The sequence below is a fragment of the Chrysemys picta genome, chromosome 11, assembly GCF_011386835.1.
Source record: "Chrysemys picta bellii isolate R12L10 chromosome 11, ASM1138683v2, whole genome shotgun sequence".
NCBI classification, from domain to species: Eukaryota; Metazoa; Chordata; order Testudines; family Emydidae; genus Chrysemys; species Chrysemys picta.
Window position 1 is genome coordinate 26,310,675 of NC_088801.1, and position 26,822 is coordinate 26,337,496.

At 41.1% G+C, this 26,822-nt stretch overlaps 1 protein-coding gene across 1 annotated transcript; it reads left to right on the forward strand.

Annotated features, from left to right (window-relative positions):
• LYPD6 (LY6/PLAUR domain containing 6) lies at window positions 1-26,521 on the forward strand. Its single transcript, XM_005296443.5, has 5 exons — window positions 1-68; window positions 5,389-5,577; window positions 10,190-10,288; window positions 19,207-19,337; window positions 22,294-26,521. Exons 2-5 carry the CDS (start codon window positions 5,460-5,462, stop codon window positions 22,453-22,455), a joined length of 510 nt encoding a protein of 169 aa, XP_005296500.1. The 5' UTR covers window positions 1-68; window positions 5,389-5,459; the 3' UTR covers window positions 22,456-26,521.
• The last annotated feature ends 301 nt before the right edge of the window (window positions 26,522-26,822 follow it).

The window sequence follows — 26,822 nt, forward strand, 5'->3', positions numbered from 1 at the left end:
TCTCAGATCAATACACCAAAGTCAGCAGGTAGTCAGTCAGGCCCTGATTCAGCATGATACATAAGCATGTGAGTAACTTTAAGCACGTGGATAGTCCCAAAGTTATGCATGTACTTAAGTACCTTACTGAATCAGGGCTTTAGTTTGTAGGGCTAGGAGCTGTGCTATTTCAGACCACACCACGTGTAACTGTTTCTCTTATCTTTCATATAATCTCTTTCAGGGGGAGGGATAGCTCAGTGGTTTGAGCATTGGCTTGCTAAACCCCGGGTTGTGAGTTCAATACTTGAGGGGGGCCACTTAGCAATTTGGGGCAAAATCAGTACTTGGTCCTGCTAGTGAAGGCAGGGGGCTGGACTCAATGACCTTTCAGGGTCCCTTCCAGTTCTAGGAGATAGGTCTCTCTCTATAATTTTGAGGAGCTCATTTTATTTCCTTTCTGCTTCGAATTGTGACTTTTTTTCTGGATTATACACATTTGTGGACTAAAATAAATGGAAATTTGCATTTCCTTCTTCTCAGGGTTACATCAACAAAGCTTAATGTACCACATAGGTCTGTTATCTGCTTTCCTCACTGTTGTTATGGATTTCATGCCATTTTAATAAAAAGGCTGTTTCCAAATCTGAGCAAATCAGAACGTCAGACCCTCTGATATTCATCTAAATGCTGATCCTGTGCACACCCCCGGTGACTATCACAGTGAGTTTGAGAGAAACAGAGCTAGAAATGAAAGTTAGCTTACACAGTCATCTCTGGTTTCAGAGTAGCAGCCGTGTTAGTCTGTATCCGCAAAAAGAAGAACAGGAGTACTTGTGGCACCTTAGAGACTAACAAATTTATTAGAGCATAAGCTTTCGTGGACTACAGCCCACTTCTTTGGATGCATATAGAATGGAACATATATTGAGGAGATATATATACACACATACAGAGAGCATAAACAGGTGGGAGTTGTCTTACCAACTCTGAGAGGCCAATTAATTAAGAGGGGAAAAAAAAAAACTTTTGAAGTGATAATCAAGATAGCCCAGTACAGACAGTTTGATAAGAAGTGTGAGCATACTTACAAGGGGAGATAGAATCAATGTTTGTAATGGCTCAGCCATTCCCAGTCCTTATTCAAACCGGAGTTGATTGTGTCTAGTTTGCATATCAATTCTAGCTCACCAGTCTCTCGTTGGAGTCTGTTTTTGAAGTTTTTCTGTTGTAATATAGCCACCCGCAGGTCTGTCACTGAATGACCAGACAGGTTAAAGTGTTCTCCCACTGGTTTTTGAGTATTTTGATTCCTGATGTCAGATTTGTGTCCATTAATTCTTTTGCGTAGAGACTGTCCGGTTTGGCCAATGTACATGGCAGAGGGGCATTGCTGGCACATGATGGCATATATCACATTGGTAGATGTGCAGGTGAACGAGCCCCTGATGGTATGGCTGATGTGATTAGGTCCTATGATGATGTCACTTGAATAGATATGTGGACAGAGTTGGCATTGGGGTTTGTTACAAGGATAGGTTCCTGGGTTAGTGGTTTTGTTCAGTGATGTGTGGTTGCTGGTGAGTATTTGCTTTAGGTTGGGGGGTTGTCTGTAAGCGAGTTCCAGTCATCTCTGGAACATTCTAACTGCAAACAAGGATGTTTGATTAATATAAAATCATAATCTTTATCAAAATGTGTAAATTGCTTGGGGGAAATAACTGTATTCAGTATAGAGTGTATAAGTGTACCTTTTTGAGCAATACATATTTTTAAAGGGTTTTCATATAGGAATTTGGATCAATTTTTCTTTCTCCTTTTAAAGAAAGCAGTCTGTGTGAACCATCTGAACAGTTTATTTAAATGGTAAATTGGGGGTGCTTCCTGTTAATTAGTTTATTACAGTATCTGGGTTGCTCATAAACTTGGGAACCAATGGCTGAGGACTTGTTAGCACAGAATATGGTTATTGATAAGTTAAAAGTGGTTATATTGCAATGTGCTGCTCTTGGCCCTCTCATCCTAATCTCTGATTTGCCATTCTAGGCCTTGGACTGGTCCATCTGTATGCCCACAGCAAACATGGCTGCCTCAGTTTCTGCCCCCTCCTCACCCAACCAGTCCTATCTTCTTAATATTTTCCCTCCTCTGCTTTGCTTTTTGAGGAAGGTTCTCTTTCCTTCACTAAGAGAAATTACCACACAGTTACTGTACAACCCAGATTCCCACCCTTCCTCTTCAAGCCAATCAGATTGCAGAGAATTGTGAAACTAACCGTAAGCTCATGACTTTATTTAAGAGAGTCTCCTCTTCCTCCTTCACATTTTATTTTGAGACTCTATGTAAGGGAAACATATCAAGCAAAGTGAAACTAAAACAGAGGGTTCCTTTGTCCCTTTGAATGTTAAAGTACAAGTTTTCCCTCTTCACTAGCATTAGGTTTATAATGAATGGTAATAAACACTGTCTAGCTAGAGATCTTGAATTTTTCTGGAGTGTTGGGTACTGAGCAAGGAAACAACTTAAAGCAAAATGTTTGGCCTCTTTAAATCCATGCTTCAAATGTAGAGTACTACTGCATTTGGACAACCTTCTAACTAGCAGAAACAAGTGCTCATGGGGCTGCAGAAATTACTTTCCTTCCTTTAGGGACCCCCCAAAAGGGGAGCTAATCTGTATTGTGTGCTTTTAAATGTAATGTGCAATACAGGTATACTTATTACTATAGAACAGAAGTAAGGCCTCAGAATGCCCCAGAGAAGAATATTAAATCAACTTTATAGTATCTGAGCATCAGTAAACCCGTGGTAACCAAATTTAGGAGTTGGAAGAAACTTGAATCTAATATTGCTTCAGTTCAGTCTGCTCCATGCATTCTCTGGTATGTGCACTACAGGAAAAATGAGGCAGTGGAGAAGGAATCTCAGTACTGAAAAGAGGCTTTAGGGACCTTAGTTTAGACCAGCCATTGATCCTTATCACCTAGCTCTTAACACATGCACTGCATTTACTGATAATATGCCATTAGATCAAAATACCAAATTATTTCATTATGCTGTGAACTGCACAGCAGTCTGAATAAACACACAGCTTCACCCATCCTGTTTCCTCCATAAAAAGGTAGCTAGGGGAGATAGGGCAATGGAAAACTCAGTCGAGTTAAAAGGTGAGACAAATCTCTTCCACTGTCCATTTTATGCAGAATTTTTGACATGCAAATAAACCTGGTGAACCTCTCACTCACCCTAGCATAAATCTGGAGTAAAATGGGGGTGTGACGAGAACCAGGCCTTGTTTGTACAGTGTTCTATCAGAGATACTGCTTATCACATGGCATAATGGTCCAAGACACTATTCAACTAAAACTGTTTTGTCATTCAAATGAAATGAAAGGTATTTGGGTTGTGTTTAGTAGAATGCCATGACAATTCACTCTAAACGTGGTGTGTATATCTTAGACCTAAAACCAAAATCCTGACACTTGTGGATGCATGTGAATAGACGATCCATGGCTCTTTTCACTTGGGTGGTAGTGTTAAAATCTGATGTCCTAAAACAAAAAACCCTCAGTTGGTTAATATTCTGTCCACCTAAATTCCCTCTGTGTTGTGCCAGTATGCTATAATTGAGTGACCAAAAGCCAGAGACTCTGAGCTCTAGTATTGCCTTTACGACTGACTTGCTTTGTGACAGTAAATCCAAACCCTGTCTTGCATTTGGCTTCAAATCCAAAGCCTGAACCTTAGCCCAAACTCAATCCAGATTCTATTTTGAATGCTGCCCTCAGCCTCTCTGATTAGCATTGCTATAGTTTATGTTAGATACAGGCTTTGTGTTATACTGTTATGTAGTTACTCCTATGGGTTCCATACTCCCCTTCCTTCTGCATCGTGGAGGGGAGCAAAAGAGAAAAGGTCTGCCCAGATGAGAACTAAAGAGTGGAAGGGTACTGAGTGGTGACCCCACCATCTGCTCCCCCTTAGAAGCTCACAGAATACTTCCACATGGGCACTGCTCAGCTGGGATCTGTGGTGAAGCATGTAGGAGCGGGGGGGGGGGGGGGGAGTACAGCTGGGGAGCAGCCAGTCTACCCAGCATATTTAGATCAACAGTTCCTCCATAACTTCTTCCCACTCTAGGGGCATAGTTGAGGAAAGTGCAGGCCTGGGAGGGGGATCTAATGGTATCCTAGATTTTAACATATCTGTATTGCCAGAGAGATCCAGAGAGCAATGTGGAACATCCTGCTCTCCTAGCAGATGCCGTAAGATCCATGGGTTTAAGCCCTGCATTTCCTACAGCGCCAGTATATCTGTGAGATTTCCAGGCCAGGCCTTCTGCACCTCCCTGAGGCCTCAAACATCCCTCGCTTGAGGGGAGCATTCCTCAGAAATGGTGTATTCTGTCTTGCAGAATTCTCTGAATCACTGAGAAGCCACTTTTGTGACAAAGATGCTTAGTTCTTAACAGGACTCCATAGGGAGAGAAGAAGCAATGACTTGTGTCTGTGTTTTTAGTGAGAGGGTAGGATTTGGGGAAGAGCTGTGGTGTACATGATGGTATATTACTGGTGACTACAGCAACTTAATGTCAGTCTCTTTACACTGAGCCCTAAAGCCTTTCTGGTTCCCAAGAACAGGTGTATGAAGAGAAGCTGCTCCAATGTGCCTTAGACCACACACTGCTAACAAGAATCTTGTATTGAATTTCCTCACTGGATTTCTTATTGTCTGAGTCTGGCACTTTTCCAGTGGTCTCTAAGATAGAACTAGTTAGATCTCATTATAACTCAGATGTGATAAATCACACTGGGATTTTTCAGGGGACTGCTTCTAATGGGATGATAGTACCCCTCTTTAAAAAAATAAAGGTCACATGGAATTTTACTAAGCAATCTAAACTCACCTTGTTGTTGCGTTACAGAAGCCAGAGACTTTGACAGCTGTCCTGCTGCTCACTCAGGGGCAAAACTCTCTCCATCTCTGCTTTGGCGCTTGCTGACCCCACTAGAATCTATGCAGTTGAAATTCTCAGATCCTGGTTCAAAACTTTGTGCAGTGCAAAAACGTTGTGCAGTCCACTGCAGTCAGGACTCAACTCCACAGCTGCTTCTAGCAGAGCACAGCTCTGAGGAGGTCCCTGTGCCTCTGCTGAGAGAAGGGCTTAGAGGGCTGGGATGGAGGGAAGGACGGGGCAGAGGTGGTAGATCCACAACTACAGGGGAGAAGAGGGCTACTGCAGCTCTAGCCTTAGGGTGTAAGTAGAATTCTTTCCTGGCCCCACAACTCCCAAGTGCCAAGCTTGGTTACTTGGGCTGTGTGCTTAGATGAGAATTGGCCCTTGGATGGGCTATTGAGACAGTAGCTGTAATAGTCTCACTTTTCTTTCTTTTTCTTCTTTGTTTTATAGGTGCATTTTTCTTCCAATTATAAAGAGGACTTGCTCCCAAGAAACCCGTATGAGTGAGGCCCCACTCTGCAATGGAATCCTGGCCTACCCTGGCCTGGGTTCTGCTACTTAGCCTGATCGCTGACTGTCTGAAAGCAGTTCAACCTCGAGACTTTACAGTGAAAGATATTATCTACCTTCATCCTTCAAGTAAGATTCATTTCACATGCTTAAAATAGGATGTCACTGTGCCAAGGCTTAGAGAAAAAACCCTGAATTCAGACAGCAGAAACACTGGGTAGTCTAAGGGATATGTAGCTTTTTCTAAAGTTAGCCTCTGCACTACAGAAAGTAAGTTATTAAAATAGAAAGGAAGTATGTTTTATATGTGCGTACACACAATATACTTTGTGTCAGAAGGATATTTCTTGGTCAGTTTACATGACGACAAACAATTAAAAGCCAAACTACCTGTGCTATTGAAATGATGTAATAAAGCTGATCAGACAGGTATCTTCAGGGATCTTCTAGGTCACCTAGCTCAATGTATTTTTAGGGCTTGATCCATCTGGGGTTCAGATGAAAGCTCTGCGACAGCAGCACTGAACAACTGGCAGGATGGATGAACCTGGTATTTTGTTACTGACAGTCTAATAAAGTGAAGTAAACTACCAGGATTGGCATTACAGACTAATGGGATGGCAAAAACACTTTGGCTAGTACATGTCATGAGGCACTGAGCAGTTGGCCTTGAGATACTGTTCTCCAGTAAACTTAGGACACGTTTTTCTAGCAGCATCTGATCATCCTGGCTGTCTCTGCTCTCAGTTTCTCTAAGTGCAGCTCTTTCGCACACTCAAATAACTCACTACTCTTGGTAGTGAAAACAGCTGCTACACACATCATTGGCATTCACTGCTCATGTTGTGTTCCCACTCTCGCTGGCCCTGCCACACCCATTTTATCCCCTGCTCACCATGTCTCCATTCAGTATGGCAGCGGAGGTTTGCTTACATTGCTGAACATCTCTCTGTATTATAATGAGTACTATGTGGAAGCCTCCCTACCTAGGTGTGGAATAAATGCGAGTGCCAGGTGCTAGTTCTTGGTTCTCTAGATTTATTTCAGCAGTGCTCAACAGGCTGCAAGGTCTGGGCCATAAGTACCCAGGGTTTGGCAAAGGGGAAACTTGCTTATCATGTGAAGCGGTCCTCAATGCTTACCGAGTATCTCATTCCCCACTCTAGCATTGCACCTATGTTTCAATTCTACAGATTGTTAGGACAATTATTTCTTTTTACTAATGTGTGTAAACGGCAGACAGCTGAGGTAAGCGCAATTCATTTTTATAGGCAACTTTTGTCCTTTGTGATAGACTCGCGGAAATAAAAACACAACTTACAGCGCTCAGGAAAGGTGCCACATTGACAGCCCTGGGGATTGAAGTCGACTGTTGATCACAGGACAGGTACAACCCAGGAAGCAGCAGTAGATGCCTGTTAATGTTGCCCTGCCTATAGACCTCAACCTTGTGAAGGCTCCGTCCTTCATCAAGGCCTGGGCTAAAACCTATTATGTCAATGGAAAGAGTCAGTGGCTTTGGATTAGGCCCCCAGTCTTTGAGTTCTCTACTAAGAGCTCTCTGCCAACAATAGTGCTGGCTGTGATGGATTTTATTCATTTTTGGTGGCATGGACACCTGTCCACTAGGAAATGGTTTTAGATCACTAATTTATTTCACAGAGGCCAGGGAACAGCTGTCAGGTGGCAGTGACTGTTACCAGTGCCCAAGCCCCACTGGAAGCACTCAGCTAGAGCTGAAAGGCTGTTATCTCTGCACTCTCCTCAGCCACTAAGTTGTTAAATTTCTGAGCCTCTGTTTTTTTTTTTTTGATTGATGAAATGGGGTGAAGCTCATAGAGCTTGAGATTTTGTGAACTTCTTTCCTGGGTTCTGGCACTAGTCTGGCTGCAGTCCTTCTGCCCACATCACTTAAATCCATTTTTCCTAAGGATGAGTCATTCAAAATAATAAGCCAGATCCTCGGGTAGTGTCAGTGGGCACAGACTCAGTGAAGTCAGTGGAGCTATGCCAATTTACACCAGCTAAAGGTCTGTTCCAATATCTGTCTAGCTAAAGGGAAGCCTATGTATTAGGAGCTAGAGGTGACTGAAAATCCCAAACATTTTCAGGTTTCTTTTAATCAAAAGTTGAATTTTGAACAAAAACTGTTATTGACAATTTAAATAAAAATTTCAACCAGCTCTGTTTAGGGGGAGAAGGGAGCTAGACTGGTACTAGAGGCTGCCCAATTTAAGACTCAGTTGTGCAGATCTTACTTATTGTGGTGAGCAATTATTTAATCATTGTGATTATTCATTTAAGTGCTAACTGACATGAGCAAAGGCTGCACAACCAAGTCCTTAAGGCATTTCATTTAGATACCAATATAAGATGCTGCGTGTATTTTTTTCATTAGTTTCTCAGTCTCATTGTATTTTTTTTCATTCTGCCTGCTCTGTTCCTTTTTCACCCGACTTTCTCCCTCTCTGCACCTTCCCCCCTCCCCCCCCCCTGCTAAATGGAATCTGATGATGTTCAACTTTGTGAGTCAAACTTTTGAACCCACATATGTTCTAGTGGGTTTGAAATTAGGCAAAAATGTGTTTGCACACCCCTAAAACCAACATCATTGTTGGAGAAATGTAGCCTTTGTTTTTTTCTTAGTGTATGCTGAACAAAGACTAAATCTCCGCAGTAGTCTTCCAAAGAAAGCTGGTACAAAGTGAACCATTGCTGACCAAGGGAGTTAATGGATGGATAATGTTACAGGCAGTTACGGGGCACTGTGAGGTTGGTTTTTTCTTTAGAATCACCCTTTCCTGAGGGACTGAGGCCTTATGTCCCGAAACACAGTCTACTGAGCTTATTCACTTCTGTGATCAAGAGCCAAATGAGATTCACTCACAGCTGTGGCAACAACTGTTTGAAACTTTATTTTACTCCAGTAGCGCTTTGAAGATAAAGAAAATACCATGCATCTCAGGAACTTCCACAGCCTCTCCTTTTTGTTCACCTTTTTGTTCTGTTTTATCAGATATAGTATTAGTTAATGGTCTACTACAAGAAGCAATGTTCTCACACATGCGTCTAGCCATACATGCCTCTGTTGTCTAGAAGCTATTTCCAGAGACCCCTTCCTGCCTTTTGATATCCAGAGGTGCCATTTCCTTTTTACTGTTTAAAATAAAACCTCCAATCCCTGGACACTTGTTATGAGATGAATATGTTTTGGGATGCTGGCCTGAAGACCACCATAAAGAAGAGTTTGGAGTACTTTTGTGCTCTCATTTGGGTTGTTTGCCAAAATTGAATTAATAATCATTTGATAGGCAGATTTGTATTTTGCCTATAGAGGAGAAAATCTATATTTTGTGACAGTCTCTGCTAATACAAATTGGTTTATCTTTTAATTTCAGAAGATTACATCTGGTCAGGTGCAATGTAATGCTTTGTGTCCAACAAAAACAAAGTTTAACACAGCACTTACCTAGACCTTTGCAAATCAGTGAGATACAGATTGTCTTAAACCTGCTTCTTAAACACTCTACTTTCAACATATGCATAGCTCAGCCTTACAGAACTATCATGAACATTTTTCAGTCCATGCACAAAATCTATTCAGCTGCTCTTCCTATGATTATGGAGTTAAGGAAGAAGTGAATAATGTTTTATTCACCCACTAAAAAGAGCTACTTGCCCTCTGGAGCAGGCAAGTCGAATTTTGCAAGGTTGGCATAACTGGTGAAATTCACCCATGTTGCAAAGGGTCTAGTGCAAGGCTCTCTAAACCATATAAGCTCTTTGGGCTTTGGGACAGACCAACCATTCAGAGATGCACACCAACTCCATATAGGCTGGTATTCAAAGGACATTTGAGATCCAGGGACTGGCCACAGGTTGTTGATTCAAGGGCCCCAAACATCTCTATATAGGGTATGCAATGGTTACTACTCTAGTCTTTGGACTGGAACAGTGGCTGTAGAGGTGTTGTACTGAATCTTGCATTGGTTGCTTGAAATGAGATGGAGTGAAATTAATTTCTACTATCCACATTTTATTGCCCCGTACAATGCCTTGGCTTTGTATGTAAATTTCACCCATTGTTCGCTGGCTAGTTTCTGGGCATTGTACTGAGAGATGGCAACATCTGGAAAAATCCATTTACTTGGATTAATTTAGGATGTATTGCAGAAATTTTGCCAAGAGAGCACTTTAAATCTTTGTTTCACATTTGGCTAAATAACTTGTACTCAAGCAGATTATTGATAGCTGGAGGTTCAGCAAATTGATATATTTTTTTCATTTGGGAGATCAATCAGCATTCAAAAGCGTGAGTGTATTTCCTCTGTGAGGCAGATTTCAGAAGTATTTAGTCCAGCTGACATTTTGTTAACAACGGGGATGGAGTAACAGTATTGAATACTGCTGTGAAATAATAATATGTGCTACAGAGAATGAGCAAGTGCGGTTATGGGACTCAATCCCATACCTCTTATTCAGATGAAACTCCCCTTGAGGTCAGCTATGGGCAGTTTTCCTGAGTAATGACTGTTTTACTGGGCCCTTGTACTTATATATAAATGCTCTTCCTGGATTAGAGAATTTTAAAATCCAGGACAATTTATGATAGGGTTCGGGTGCACATATCAAGCAGCAAATACATTTTTTAAAAAGAGTATTACCATGGTGCCTTTAAAAAGCATGGTCCAGACTGGCTAAATGATCATCAGTTTACATGAATTTTGTTTACATTTTTCAGCCACACCATATCCTGGTGGATTTAAATGTTTCACCTGTGAAAAGGCAGCAGACAATTATGAATGCAACCGATGGGCTCCAGATATCTATTGTCCAAAAGGTAAATTAGCTCCATGCTATCTGTTTAGATTAAATCTATGTTAAGGAAATGCCTCACTATTCCCATTTAAGTGATAACATGCACAGGTATCCAATACGCGCAATTACTGGAGGTTTTTAAGAACAGGTTGGACAAACACCTGTCAGGGATGATCTAGGTATACTTAATCCTGCCTCAGCACAGGGTGATGGACTAGCTGACCTCTTGAGGTCCCTTCCAGCCCTACATTTCAATGATCCTATGATTTTCATTGTTCTCTAAGAGTATTTGAATTCAGATGATGGTTATTCACACCCGTAAGCCTCAATTACTGTGAGTAAGATTGGTGGATGATACAAATGATCCATCCAACCCTCACACTTCCCTTTGCAGTAGATACGTTTAGAGCTTTAATCTATCCCCACATTCTCCCATAGCTGAAGCAGAAATTAAGTTCAGTGGGACTTAGTCTCCCAAGTATGTAAGTCACTTTTAGAAATGGAACTGTGATGAGATGTTTACCCCACACCAGCCCTGAAGGGATTATGGTGGTGCAGATGGAGCCAATTAACCTTATAGGCCACACCTGGTGGAGAGTCTGGCATGACTGGAAATGACTAATGGCTAATAAAGTCCAGTTGGGAGAGAAGCTGGCTAAGGTATAAAACCAAGAAGTTCCTAGCAGAAAGGGGCTGCAGTGTGGAAGCTGTCAGTCACTCTCCGGGCTTGGGGGGAGGGGAGGAGGAAACCAAGGCTATGTCTACGCTACGGACCTTACAGCGGCACAGCTGTACCGCGGCAGCTGCGCCGCTGTAAGGTCTCCTGTAGCCGCTCTATGCTGGCAGAAGTGTTTTCTCCTGCCGGCATAATTAAACCACGCCCAACAAGTGGTGGGAATCAAAGGTATATTCCGCCTTTTGGAAAACTATTCATTTATTTTTTTAAAATCTTGCCTCATTTCTAATTGTTCCCGTTGGCCTAGCATTGAGCACAGCGCAGAATCCCAGATCTGAATACCTCTGACATTTTGAAGTGGTTGAAATCCTGACAGGGATCCAAATTCTGTGGATGCCCTTCTCTGCTTTTTACCTTCTCTTCATTCATTTTCTTTTCCATGCTCTGAATATCTCTCCTAATTCTCTCAATTAATTGCTTCCTGCTTTCATCTTTCATTTCTTGCCCACACTGACATCCTTTATATAGTGTCGCCTTCACGCTCCATTTGTCTCTCATTGTTGCTCTTCTTCATTTTGTCTTGTGTTTCTTTGTGTTGGGAGAAATCCTCCAACCTTGGTGGGGCCATGTAGTCCCATAGTTAGCCTGCCTAGAATGGGGAGCAGAGAGTGGGCTGTGAAGAGATACAAGGGACTGTGTACTACCTGTGTACTACAAGCAGTGCTTCATGGTTAAGGCTATGTTTTAGTCACAGGTGTTTTTAGTAAAAGTCATGGACAGGGCACAGGCAGTAAACAAAAATTCACGGCCTGTGACCTGTCCATGACTTGTACTATATACCCCTGACTAAAACTTGGGGACAGGAGGGGTGGCTTGGAGGGGCAGCCCTGGGAGCGCCGCAGGTGCTGGGGGAGGAGGGGCTCCGCAGCCGGGGGTTGCGGTAGGTGCTCGGGTGGCGGGGCTGGGGCAGGTTCCCTGCCCAGCTCCTGGGAAGCGGCAACCTCCAGCTCCTAGCTCCACGTGCTGCCTCCGTTCCGCTCCGCCCCAAGCCCCGGTTCTGCAGCTCCAGAGGCCAACAGGAATTGCGGGGGCAGTGCCTGCAGGCGGAGGCAGCATGTGGAGCTAGAAGCGGAGGGAGGGGAGTTCCTGTAGCCCTTCTGGAGAGCCCCCTGCAAGTAAGCACCGCCCCGCAGCCCAATCCCCAGCCCTGAGTGCCCCCCCCCACTGCAACTCCCGCTGCTGGGGGAGGGCTCAAGACTGCCCAAGCAGCAGCCGGTGTGACTGGCCCAGGGGCAGCCCAAGCTGCTCAGGTGGCTCCCGGCCAGCTGCACAGGCCTCTGCAGAAGTCACTGAGGTCATGGAAAGTCACGGAATCTGTGACCTCCGTGACAAACACGGAGCCTTATTCATGGTGTCTCTCTCCCCAGTGCTATTGAGAGGCGGACAGGCATGGCCAGTTGATCAACACTACATAGATCCACTGGCCAAGCATATCCTTCCCATAGATAGGGGAAGCCCAAGGGTATAAACTATCATAGTCCAGCCACTGCAGAACAGGTGTGTGAGTATCCTCCACTTTGCTGCTGGATACACACACGGGTGTACGCCTTTGTCTAAAATCTGTACAAGTCCCCTTGACTAAGTCCATTTTCTTGAGCCATTCATAGGGGATCCAAATTTGGCCCTATCAGAGTTACTAATGAACTTGTTCAAAATAAAGGAGCAGCAAAGAGAAGTTTACAGTGGTCGAGAAATATTGCTGACTGACCCTTTGCAACTGAATCTACAGAACTCAAGATGTAAGCAGCTGACGTTTTGGGAAAGCAGCCTTCATCTAGCCAGTTCTTTTCAATAGGAACTTAATATATATTGAATAATGTCCTTTAGCATTCTCATCCAGGATCTCTCTGAATTGTATACCTAGATTTGGTGGTGATTGGCCCATTGCAAATGCCTTCCGTAGTCAGTGCTTTTCATGCATCTCAAAACCAAAAGACAATAGTCCCAATAGCAAAGACCAGCCATCCTGTGTCTCTAGACTAAACTAAAGAGCTGCAAGAAATCCTCTTGAATTTAATTTGTTTTCTTAAGAGTTTAAATTAATGTAACTTCAATAACAATGAAAGATCAGAACAGCTTGTGTCAAATCATGGCAATAGTAGCAGTTCCCCTCCCCCCCGGTTTTGGCAAGAATACACATTATTTTAAATAATTGACAATGATGATAGTGACCGAAAACAGTCTGCAGACTAGTCTATAACACACAAAAGAATGACTGCAAGGCTTGCTTTTAATAAAAATGTTTCCCAGCTTCCAAGAATCACTGATTTAGACATTAAAGGGAAGCCAATAGCTAGGCAATGCCAATTGCTTTCTTTTTGTCTTTTTGGAAATCATGTTTCCAGTGACTCTCTTTATTTCGTTAATCAGGCTTATGCAGACCAGCTTTTGATGGTATGTCTGTGAACTACTATTGCCACTCTATCTTGTATTAAAGCTTGTTTGTTTTATCTGCTTGTAAAAATGCTTGGTTTCTCTTACATTTCACCACAGCAGGATCATGACATATTTACAAAATATGGGCTTTTGGAGCCCGGAATCGACCAGGTGGAAATTCGAATCCATCTTTTTATCTTTAGAACAAAGAACCCCAAATCTCCTTAGAATGCAGTTATCAGATAGCATTTTGCTCACATAGCATGGAGCATTTAGTCCTAAAACTATCAAGGTACATTGGGAACAGTGTACTCTGTAGCTGGACTTTAGCCTGAACCAAGCTCAGATTCACTGTATGCCCTACTTTATTTATCTTCAGAGGCTGAGACAAAGTCCTTGTGTGCCACCTCCCTATAGTGGCATTCTTTAGAATGAATGGAAAGTAATAACCTAGACAGCACAGTGTTACTTTGGTGTTGGGCAGCAATGCATGCAACACACTCCGTCTTACAGCTCTGGCTCTTTAAAATGTTCCTGTCCTGCAGGTGATTTCCACGCATTCTTGTAAGAAACAGCTCTCCTTTTCTGCAGAACAAGTAGAATTTTAAAGGGCCAGGACCAGAGTTGCTCTTTCTTTGGAAGAAGGAAAGAGTAGTATTCATGAGCTGTTGCTTGCAGAAATGACAAGTATAACTTGCACTGGCACTTTTTATCTATGACCATGGATTTTGGAACAGACGCAAAGGAAAGTCTAAGAGATGGAACAAAGCAGAACAATTCACAGCTGACAAATAAAAAACAAGTGTAGCTTGTCTTGTTTTGTTTTCTGGTTTTTTTGAGAGAGAGAAGCATTAATTCTGCTATCACTTAATACTGATTTTAAACTGGTGTAAATCTGTTGGTCCTGATTCTCTTCTCACACTATTGTAATTCAGGAATGATTCCACTGGAGTCAGTCGAGTTACACTGGTGTAACTGAAGGAATCCGCGCTATTGGCTTACATGAGTCAGAATCAGGCTGAAAACTTTCAGTTCATATTGTAAGGAAAGTCAGATGTGATCTGTATTTGTTCCTTCTGGATGCAAAATCAGTGTCTGTGTTTGCTTGTTTTTTATCTCCAACTTTCCAAGCAAATACATTTCAAAATAAACTAACTTATCAGTTTTTTTTAAACAAACTGAAAGAAGAAAAAATAATTTCATGTCACAGTTCTAGTAAACAGGCCTCAAAATTTACCTTATAACTGAAAATTGACCCCCAGGGTAATTGTGAAGACCTGACGTTATTTACTCATTCCATAGGTTGGTGATTTTATCTCGGGGGGCAGCTAGAGGAGTAAAGTTGTATCACCTCCTGCTCTGCAGTTATCTGAACCTTTTCTGGACTGCTTGTGTTAAGTGATATTGAAAGATAAGAAAATTCTCGGTATTGCATTTTTTTTTAAATAGCAGAAAATTTGTTTTAGTTAAATAGATATTTTAAAAAATTAAAACAACAAGGAGTCCGGTGGGTAAAAATGCCACTTCTTCAGATGCCCAAATAAATTTGTTAGTCTTTAAGGTGCCACCGGACTCCTTGTTGTTTTTGTGGATACAGACTAACACGGCTACCCCTCTGATACTTAAAAAATTAAGTCACTTTCACAGGCACATAAATGCAAGAGTTACATGGAAAGCACACTTCTGCATAACTAAAATTTAGTGCAGTGTATTATTAAAACATGAATGAACCCCTGGATTGAACATGAATGACTGACAGCATTTGCTAGAATGCAGAAGAGTGCAGGCTCATGTCTTGCCATTGTACATTAACCTGCCCTCTCTTCTGGGTAGGCCCATCTCAAGCACAGTGTGTTATCCAGTTCTGTTATGACCCTGCACTTGGAGTATTCCTGATATTCAGTTCCTGAATGGCTACTGAGCAGAGTCTGACAACTGAGGCAAACTGTTAAGTGGATAGGTGCCATCTGAAGCAGCATCAAAGTTATGACTGTCAGATCCTGTATACATATTACATCTAAAAAGCCTATGTTAAAGGCATGGTAAAATTGAAAGTCAAGCCCTCTCTGCTCCTATCCAAACTCCTAAGGCTCCTGCTTCCCTTCCCTTCTGCTACTATCTAACAGACCCAAGCCCCAGCTCCTGCTCCCTCTTCTGCTCCCATCCAACACCACCCCTGCAGTGCCCCACCTCCTGCCCCCTTCACTTCTATGCTTGTTCAACTCCCATGCACTCTGGCTCTTGTCCCCCTCCCCCACCACATTCCAGCCTCTGCCCCCTCATCTCCTAGCCCATCTCCACTTAAGTCCGGTCCCTCTCTCCCAAGCCAGCTTCCCTGTGTCCAACACCACAGCTGCTCTCAGCAGCTGGGAGGAGCAATTGGAAGGAAATGCTTGTTCAGCACTTGAGGCTCCAGGATGCTCAGTCACTCTGTGGGGATAGACATGTGCAGTCCAGTTGCTCCTAGGAGCTGTGAGGGGTTTGAGCATGCTCAGTGGAGATGGAGTCTTTGGAGAACTTGCTACCAAATTCTAACAAGTGTCTACTGACCATGAGCAAACTGAGATTTTGCAGAGGCTATAACTTGATCAAATTTAGGTGAATTTTCATGGTGATGGCAAATGGCACAGCATGGAGGTGCCAGAGCTTGCCGACAGAATGGTTGAAAGAATTTCTCTTAACATGGACAAAACAACAGATTTTTCCCTATTCTTAATGATCTGAAATGGCTGAACCATTTTTGTTGAAACTTAAAAAAAAATAAAAAATTCTTTCTGAGGCAGACATCCAGCCTGGGAAATTTTAGCCTGAACTGTTTAAGTAGCCAAAATTATAAGTCACTGAAAACGGGGTCTTATAATGGAAAGTGTTGGGCAACCTTAACTATAAGTGGCACTACGAGCTCCACCTTTAATAACTGAAGCTGCATTTAAAGAGACATTTTCAAATGATAAATCATATATCATTTTTTTATTAATTCATTTTTTTGCACAACTTAAAATTTGGGTTACATTTAACCTGATACGAGATGATCTTATAATTAAGACAAGTATCTGGGAAACAGGAGAACTGTGTTCTGTTCTTGATTGTGTCACAGTTCCTGCATGGCCTTGGACACCTTAGTGCCCAAGAGATGATGCACAGATAAAGGACATTGATTCCATTATGTATTCTTCAATTCTTTGGCTTAACTTTATGTAGTGGGCAGGCCCATCAGCCCATTTGCTTACCTGTGACCCCATCAGCTTCAGCATACCAAAGCTCTCACCTCCCCAAGGTATTAACTGTAATGTAGATTTATCTATTTCACTTTTACACTCATCTTTGCTCTGGGCTGCCTCTTGTCCTCTATATAAACCCAAGATATGCCTTCATCTTATCAGCTGTGATCACTGCACTTACCCTGCACTGGGAAAACAGGCAATATATAACAAAAGGCTAGAATGCACAAAGAACATTACTTTACTTCAGTCCCTTGAGAGTGTTTTTATATGCATGTATCTTGAATCTAGCGAAAAAAGACTTTTATTTGGGATGTTAAGAGCATCTTCACTGATGCATGTAGATGGAAGCTGGTAAATGCAAGCATTGCAATGGTTCTCTGTAAGAGCTCAATCTTGCAAGGTACTGAGCATGTCTTGTGAAGTGCCAAGTGTTCTCAGTTGTCACCCAGGCATTCTGGTCCAGATCCTCAAAGGAATGTAGGTACCTAATTGCCATTGATTTTAGTAGGTGTTAGGTGCCTATATACCTCAGAGGATCTGGCCCTCAGTAATACTTAAACACAGTTTGTTGCTCCCTAAGGAGCCGATTCTGTAGGCTGCAGAGCCCCTGAATTCCAATGGACTTCAACAGGATTTCAGGGTGATCCTCACCTTGCAGGAGGTGCTCATGACCTAAGAAGTATTTATGAAAGAGAGGAAGAGTAGGTCTCACATAACACAAAAATGCACATATCTCACTGGTTATTGCCTAGAATATTTTCCAACAAAAGATGTAAAATATTGTCCCTTATTGAACTTTTTCAGCCCAAAGTAAGTCTGTTAATCACAACAAAACCCCCATTAAAGAGAGCCATTGGGTGCATTATACTGTGGTGTCTTCTAGAAACATGGAATTGTAAATGGGTTTCAGCTGATATGTATAAAGGCTAAACTTCACCCCTGTGCAGAGAGGCAGCACAGGCTCTATGCCACAGATAAGGTTTATGTGAGACTTAAGTGGTACATGCATAGGCCTTGTTCTGTTGCTTTACTGGGAATGGATTTTACTCTAGAGACCCAATCCTATGAGATGCTGAGTCCCAGATCCTTAAAGGTATTAAATGGCACCTAACTCCCATTGATTTCAATAAGATTTAGGTGCCTAAATATCTTTGAGGATCTGGGCCTGAGTGTTTTCAAGTCCCATCACTCCCATCAGTGGGAGTAGAGAGCACTCAGCATCTGATAAAATTAGGCTCTGACCTCTGAGTAGAATATATATTAAAATATATTAAAAGTCTTGTGTTTGTAGTGACTGTAGATTTAAGCAAAGGCAGCCTGTTAGATCATCCTCAGAGATCTGAAATGCTCCAGTCTGTTTGTCATGAGTATCACCACTGAAGTTCAGAGCTGGCCAAACTTATGACAAACATCTGGTATTTTTATTGCCCATGCTAACTAATAACACATTAGTTCAATAATCCTTCTCTTTGTAGTTGATGAATGCCTAAAAAGTGAAGAGTTTGTGAGACTCTCTTCCAGTTAAAGATAACAGCTGCACAAGAACATCCACTTTAATTTAATTACACATTTTTTTCCCATGAAAGCAGGCAGGATGTTCATCACTACCTACCAAGCAGGACATAAAAATGAGAAAAAATGTTTCCTATGTTTATATCATCTTACAGAAATAGGAAATCAGAGTCCAATGCCTTTCTGTTCACTTTGTAGATGAAGACAATTATGATTTTTGTTTTAATCACTCACACAATGGTTTAGATTTTCAGCGCATTCCCGGTGGGAATAGTGGAGGGTGTCATTGGCTTCATTACAGTTTGGGAAACATAGAGCTAGTTAATCCTCATAAGTGCCCTGCATGGTAGGGAAGTGCATTAATCACCATTTTATAGCTGCAGAAACTGAAATATAGAGATGCTAAGTGACTTGCCCTGGAGTACACAGCTAGCCAGTGGCAGAGCCAGGATTAGAAGACTGGTATTCCTGACCACCTATTCAGTCCACTGTCTAGACTATGGGAAGGATGACTCAAATTTGCAGTGATCTCAATCATGAGGAAGGAAAGTATGTACATGAAGTTAGTGGAAGAGAATCTTTAAACCCACATAAATTGATGTTAAGGGGCATGAAAGGTCAGCTTTAGGGACAAAACGTGTATGGCGAATTCCTGCAATTGGTGTGAATTTAACAGTTTTTTTTTAAGCTAGCAGTGCTATAAACTAGGGATGGTCCTGAGGTATTGATTTTTAGACCTGGATCCATATTGGGATGTTCAGAGTTTGGAGGTCTCTTTAGTTCACCCATGATATTTGGATCCATATCTAGATATGACTAGATGACCTCCTGAGGTCTCTTCCAAAGCTAATCTTCAGAGATGTTTGAGATCTGAGGCGCTGTATAAGAGCTTACAGCACTAGTGTGTACATATTTATAGTTTGATCTAGGATAGGAATTCGGTATATTTCTTCCATTTTTTGTGTTTGCCATGACTTTCTTTACTTAGTGATTGCATCCATATTTCCAGAATGTGAGCACAGCAGCTCTGTGAAGTATGAATTATAAATAGAATTTGTCCAGAACCAAAAATGCTTTTCTTTCTCTTCTTAGGGACAAGATACTGTTACACTCAACACACATTGGAAGCCAGTGGAGAAAGTATATCTGTCACTAAGCGCTGTGTGACACTGGAGGACTGTTTGTCTACTGGATGCATAGATTCAAAACACGAAGGCCACAAGGTTAGGGGCAAAAACTATCTGCTTTGGTACAAACTGCAGAAATCTTCTGCTCTTAGCCAGAAGTCTGACACATACAACAGATGGAACAATATCACCAAAATTGTAATGTCTCTATTTTTGATCAGTCCTTTGCTACATTCATGTTGCTTTGTTTCATAGAAAAAAGGGAAGCGAGCCTTTTAAGCATGAGGTAAAGAAGATTATGGGCTAACTCAGGCTCCCACTGGTGTTAGTGATTTAAGTGAATTTGGTCCGTGTTAAATAATGGGAGCATATAATTTGCATGAATTCTGCAGATCTAAGTAAAATCTATAAACATTGCCCTTACAAATACAGGAGCAAATCCTGAAGTCCTTACTCAAGTTTTTCCCAGTGACAAAACTCCCTTTTCTCAGGCAAAGGAAACCTTGCCTGAATAAAAATTGGTAATAACTAAGGAAGGATTTGGGCCAGTATGTATATACACAGATTGAAAGGTGCAAAAATATAAACACAGGAAAGAGTAACATCATCCCACCCTCCTTGAGGAATTAAAATAATAGGTCTACAAGACGAAAGACAGGAACATGGCTAGACATTTTTGATGGTATGTTAAAGATCCACTGGTACCGTAGGAAAGAGAACCATTTTAATGAAATTGAATAAAATTTTGCTTATACTATTATACTTCCTGCTTTTCTCAGCCCAGTTCTTTCTAATGAGTGGGGACATTGTCCTGCGAAGTGTTTTTGTAGCCCCACCAATGTAGGGCATAGTAAATAAGGGCACCCGCCAGTCAGTAGTCATGCGGTGACTTATTTATCCTACGCTGGATAAAATACTCGGAGTAGACATTCCATACCTGCGCTGGATCTTCTAATTTTATCAGGAATGGGTTATTTTAAAAAAGCTGTTTTACTGAAAAATAAGTCAAGATTTCAAACTCCGGACACATTTCAAAAGTAGGGTCCAGTAGGATATTCCTATGAGTAACCAGGCTCTGTTCCCTGTGGTATTCTAGCAATTTAGGGCCATAGCATTCCCTCCTTCCTGGCCACATGAAACTCTGTGAAGTTCTCCTACACATTATCACTTGAGGGTGAGGGACAAAAGAAGCAGGGGCAAACCAGTGGCTCCCCCACTATTCGCAGGGGCCTCTGTCATCTGTGTGGAGGCCATGTTCTTCCTGACCTGTTCCTGGCCTCCCACCTCTCTTTTAGCCCATGTCACTACAATTTCTGCAGGAACCATGCTGACATGGGCTGGTGACCAAGAAACCACCCCTCCAGCCCCCAAAGAGGGGGGGAAATGAGAACGTTAATGTTGACTGGATAAGTTTTCCCAAATGACATTAAATATTGATACATCATGCAGTAGCCCCAGGAAGGAATTCTCTGCTCCCTCTGCGAGGAGAAGTAACTTACTGTAGCCTTGAAAAGGGTGCAACTTACTTTTACCTGGTGCCTGGCCAGCTCAGTGGTTGATGCCTGAAAGTGAGGTGAAGCCACTCCGTTCGCCTCCCCCAAACCCGACTCACTTGCTCTTGGTGGCATGCAACTCCTCTGTCCCCTGAGCCAAGACCCAAGTTCCTGACAAATCCTACATGTCCCTGCATAGTCATATGGGACCACAGCACAATCTTGCCTGAAATGTTCATTTGCAGTGATGTCTGCTATATTTGGCTATGTGTCAGACACTGGCACCAACTTTATGCTCCATTTTTTTAACAAGGGATACTGGACAGGAATCAACACTCCTTGAAATGTTGTGGTGTTTCCACTAGGACACACTCATCATGTGGGTCTTGCAGGATAGTTAAAAATCCCATATACTCATTTCTATCTTTTATCCTATGCTAGCATTCAGTAATTCTAGGACATGACTGAGTGATATGCCTTAAAATGTATCCTTTCCCATCTACACTTCCAGCATTCAGGCCAGTTAAGATGCGTGGTGTCCAACATGCTTCGTAAATATTTCTGAATGTTGTTCTTAAATGTGACCGGTTGGTAACATTTAAAATCTTTTATCACTAACTGTTGTGGAACTGAACTTAATTCTCTCGGCCATTGAACTCTTAATAACTGAAGTAAATTGCCCAGGTAATTAAACTCCAAGACAGACTATGGCTCTGATCCTGCAAGACAAAAGCGCAAGATAAACTTTATAAATGGGATGGGAGCAGTCCCATTGAAGCTGAATTTACTTTACACACCTTATAAGTCTTCTTTACGCTGCCAGAATGGTGTAAAGGGGTCTTAATGTAACTGAGAATTCAGGCCTTTGAATAGTATTTATTCACAATAGACTGTATACATAGAACATGTATCTTGGTGTATTTAATTCTCCAGTATTACATTAGCCTAGATATCAGGTGATGGGCACCTAGAAAAGCCTAGATAAATACGTGATTAATTTCTGAAAGTTATGCTACATATTGCATGGACTCTGCTGTAGACATATTTTTAAATGGCTTGCTCTGAAAAAAATATATTTGTTTTAAACTGAATGCTACAGCCCTCCCTATGGCAGACCTCACTTGTCCAGGCCACGCATCTGTCCTAGACAATTCTCATGACCACCTGACCCTGTGCCAAAGCCCCAAATTGCTATTCTGAACACCTTAATACTATCCAAGACAAATTCAGTGTCTCCAGGCCTCTCTAGAATAAGGAGGGGTGACTGTAACCATACTGTTGTTATTTGTATTGCAGTAGTCCCTAGGAAACCCCACAGAGATTGGGACACCATTGTGCCAGGCAGTGTACAATTATAGAATAAGAGACAGTCCCCACACCTAAGAGCTTACAATGGAAATAGACAGACAAAGAGTTGGGGGCAGGGATATAACATATAAGCAGAATGACCAATGTGATAGTTTGCAAACATCATGATAAATCCACTCATTAGTCTGAGGTACTGAGGTATCTTCAAAAGTGGAATAACTCTGGTTACTGAACAGTTTTATTTCTTTCAGATCTGCACTTCCTGCTGTGAAGGAAATATCTGCAACTTGCCATTACCCAGAAACGCAACTGATGCAATATTTGCAACGACATCCCCTATAAATCAGACAAAAAGACTTTCCCAACATATATCAATAATAACATCATGTCTCCTGTTGGTATTTACTTCATAGCGATGTCATAAGGTGCCATTTGTATAGTTGGAAAAGCTTAACTGGATGAAAACCTTAGTATCAATGTATGACCTTATCTTAATATATATTCACAATCTTAGTATTTCAACAACATTCCCCAAATTTTTGATTTCTTCTTGATTTTTGTTTGTTAATTTTGGTTAGTATTGCACCTAAATGTTCCTGAAGTATATTCTCCTGAAGGGGAGAATAATCCAATTGTTTTCACTTAATATTTTGAGTAGAAACACATTTGAAATATTTTCAATGCTAGTGGGTCACCCATATACACGGGTACATTGAATATTCTTGAAATTTGTCTTCTCTCTGTGAAGTGGTAATATTTGTTAAAGATATATTATGCAGCTATAGAATCATATAATTTGATTATTTGAAGCTCTCTCATGAAGGAGTATTTATTTACTGATTCCAACAGAATAATTTGATTATCATATCAATCTTTGGCACCTTCCTGATTTGTTTGGAAACCACACAGTAGCTAACCTCAGCTCTATACGCCTGCCCTGTCATTTTTTTTGCACACCACAAAGTTCAATGGATCTGCTGCTTCTCTCTGAGTGATGTAAATCAGGAGTAACTCCATTGAGGTCAATGGAGTTACACCAGTATAAAAGTAACATTAGAGGAGAACTGGGTCTAATGGAAGATTGTGAACAAGCTTCAGCTGTTCACAGATGCCTTCTCTAAAGTAATCCATCAACAGTGAAGATGTTTTTTTTTTCTTCATGAGAACCCAGAGAGGAAAAAGAAACCTTCACATCTGACTTTTAAAATGTTTGGATGTGGTGCTGAGCATGGTGTTGTTACCTGTTGTAAATACTCATCCATTCTGTAAAGAATGACATCACACCTCCATTTTGTAAGTCAAGCCTGAGATATTTTAAAGACCTTAGTTTTTTAAGCTCTATTGATTGAAGCATGGGCTAAAATACAACCAACCAGTTTTAGTCTAAGAGAGGAACATGTATATTAAAAGCTATTTAAAAGCCTCCTGTGGAATATGATGGTGCATGACAAGGCAGCACAGCAAATAGTGCTTCACAATTTTATTTCTTTTTACAGCTAGGTGCCCAGTCCTTCAAGGTGCTTAACACTAGCTCTAATTTAACAAAGCACTTAAGCGCATGCTTACCTTTAAGCACATAAGAAGTCCCATTGAACTCACTGTGTTTTGGAACAACCACATAGACATATTCTGGCTTGAGTCCATGCATGCAAGTCCCAGTGATGTCACTGGGGTATGGACTTTAAGAGTGAGAGTAAGATATAGCTTGACTAAAATCAACTTTTATGACAATATTTTTAACTACCATTGTAGACCGTTTTTTCTTTTATAACTTGGAACTAAATTACTACTAAATTAAGAACTGATCCAGCAATGTTCCCACTCTCCAAATTCCTGTTCACTTCAGTGAGAATTATACATACCAAACAACCGCAGGACTATGCCTGAGGTTTTGCATTTAAAAGTATATCTCAAAATGTATAAAACTGCTATTTGAATAGCCACATGGCAAGAAACACACTGTAGTGCATGATTATACTCTGACAAAGAAAGACTAAGAAAACGTCATTTATTTCTAATGTTCACTCCCGGCATATAGGGTGAAACTTTTACTAGTCTTGACTATATTTTTGGCACCAACTGTTGTGTATGTCACTTGTAAATCATTTATACAATATTTATTTTTGTATGGTATGATTAGAATCTAATGTATTGTTGTTGTTTTTTTAAAAAAACATTCTTAAGAACAATTTACCCTAATAGGATAGTTGGTTTAAGATTGGGTAAAACTGTAATATATACTATGATAATTTATAATGTTTTGCACCAGTGTTGAAAAAAGATTAACTTGCTTTACAAGGTCAGTAGTAAATTAAAGTTTCCCTCACTGGTTTAACTTAAAACTAAACAAAAAAGTAGGTGGAACTTTGATAGACTGTACAATGTGTAACTATACATTTAAGTGTTTTTGAGCTATTTTTGGTTAGCAAGAATCAACTGATAACTTGCACTTTATCAAATTACAATACAGGTTTATGCTCTGAGGCTTATGTGATGAAATGTATTATAAAGAGGGAGGAAATATTGCTGGAATCCAAGTGCTCTGTAAAAAATCTTCGATAAGAAATTGCCTTCTGAATGGCATAAAAATTATCCACAAACACTAATCCGGTAGAGTTTCTTCAAAATATCAATAATCTCTAGACACTGTTGATGCCGGTAAGCAATGCTCTTGTCTTAGTTGTAATGGCCAATGGCTTCTTTTGGGCTACACAGCTGTACTATTTAGGATTGTGTGAAAGATTTTGTGATGGGAAAATTGCAAAACCACACAATTCATCTGAACCCTCCCACCAATGCCCCACACATTTTTGAGGGATTGGAGAACTTTCACTTGTGTGAAAATTCAGGTATTTTTACACATTTCAGTGTGAAAATTGAGCTTTACCCTTTTTTTTTTTAAAGTTGAATTTTACTTCCAAATAAAACTGAGTGAAAGTTGGCCCATTTTCATTCACAAATGGTCATGTTCTTGGTCAAAAGCCATTGAATTTCGGTGTATTCATCCAGTTGCATCATGTTTATGGCATTGCAGTAAAATATGTGGATCTCTAATTTGAGTGACCAGCTCAACCATCCCTGTTATTAATTACAAGGGTGGTTGCAATCTGCTAGTTTTATGCAAGGGAGGCCTGCCCTTTGGGCTCCTGGCGAGTTAATGGTGTGGCCCTCAATTGGACAAAGTTTGGTCCCCTCTTGAGTAGACTTTCTTAGGTTATTAAAGCCCAATCCTGTGAGCTGCTCTGCACCCTCAACTCCCATTGGCATTAGAGCTGCATAGGTCAGCCACTGAGATTGCAAGAGTAGTCTCTCTATATGTAAGCCGTATCTCTATACACCTCTACCCCGATGTCCTCGGGAGCCAAAAAATCTTTCTGCGTTATAGGTGAAACCGCGCTATATCGAACTTGCTTTGATCCGCTGGAGTGTGCAGCCCCGCCCCCCCCGTAGTGCTGCTTTACTATGTTATATCTGAATTCGTGTTATATCAGGTCGCGTTATATCGGGGTAGAGGTGTATTTAATACTTTTCCTGTAGAATTTACATTTTCGATTCTTGGTTAACTGGGTGATATTTTTAGGTTACTGCTGAAGCCTCACCAAACGTAACATTTTGATGAGCTAGATGAGTCGAACCATCTTGACTATGCTGTGGCTATCCTTTTTACTAGGGAGGGATTATATTTTATTAATAGTAATAGCATTGAAAAAAAGGTTTTGTACCTACCGTTTGTACAGTAAAATGACATATGGCTAAATTCTGGGTGTGTCTGTGCAGATGCACTCACAGGCAAGAAAGCCCTGGGAGCCACTATGCAGACCTCATATCAAGGGAGTGCTAGACTGAGACATGGCTTGTGAACTCAGTAATGCTCTCCAGCCATAGAAAGTACAAAGCTGTGTCAAGGCACATACTCACCTTTCCAAAGCAACAGGTACAGCCACTGCTAATCATGTTCTCCAGCAGCAACCCAAGCTATTCTGATGGTTTCATTATTGCATAGATAGAATGATTGAGGCTTCTTCTACTTTGCAGCTCCATCTCCTCTAACCTCATCCCCATCAGTGCATTGCAGGTGTGCAAGGACCCAGTCTTGTCCGTAAAAGGAGAAGTTGGAACGAAGTTGCTACCAGTTCTGTTATATACAGATACATGGGGTTTGGTCAACAAATAAGTTAAAGTTACTGGGAATGTACAGTGTGGGAAATAGCTGTATTTATAATAGTTTTTTTTTTTTTAATTCTCTGAAAACAATGTTTACGGAGAATCTGTGCATAATTCTCCTCTTTGCCCCAAACTCTTAGTGCACCAGCCAGTCTGTGGATGTAGTATGATATTTTAATAGCATATAAATGTTGAGATGCTACATATTTATTTTTAGGTTCTGAACAATATATCTTCTTTTTAAATATCTGATTTTTAAATGTTGTAAATATTGTACATTGTGTAAATAAATGAGGTTTTAAATATAAAAGTTGACCTATTTGTCTGATGATCAGTATGTATTTTAAATTGTTTTGATAATTCCAGCTCTTCCACTAAGTTTTCTACCCCTCCTCCTCCTCTTAGAAAATAATTGCAAACTTTCTTTTGTCCTTCGTTAGCTTCTTTTAGGTCACATTAGCAAAAGAAGAATCTTTGAAGACAAGAACTAAATTCATTGCTCCCACAGAAAGAAGTGCCCATGGGTTTGATCCATTTCCCACTAAACCTAATGTGAATCTTTTCATTGATTTCAGTGGGAGCTCTGGATTGGATCCTATATATTTATCCTCTGGCA

Coding starts and splice junctions, on each gene's coding strand:
- LYPD6 (XM_005296443.5), top strand. CDS start 5,460: ATGGAATCCTGGCCTACCCTGGCCTGGGTTCTGCTACTTAGCCTGATC. Junction 5,578..10,189: donor TATCTACCTTCATCCTTCAA/GTAAGATTCATT, acceptor TACATTTTTCAG/CCACACCATATCCTGGTGGA. Junction 19,338..22,293: donor CAAAACACGAAGGCCACAAG/GTTAGGGGCAAA, acceptor TATTTCTTTCAG/ATCTGCACTTCCTGCTGTGA.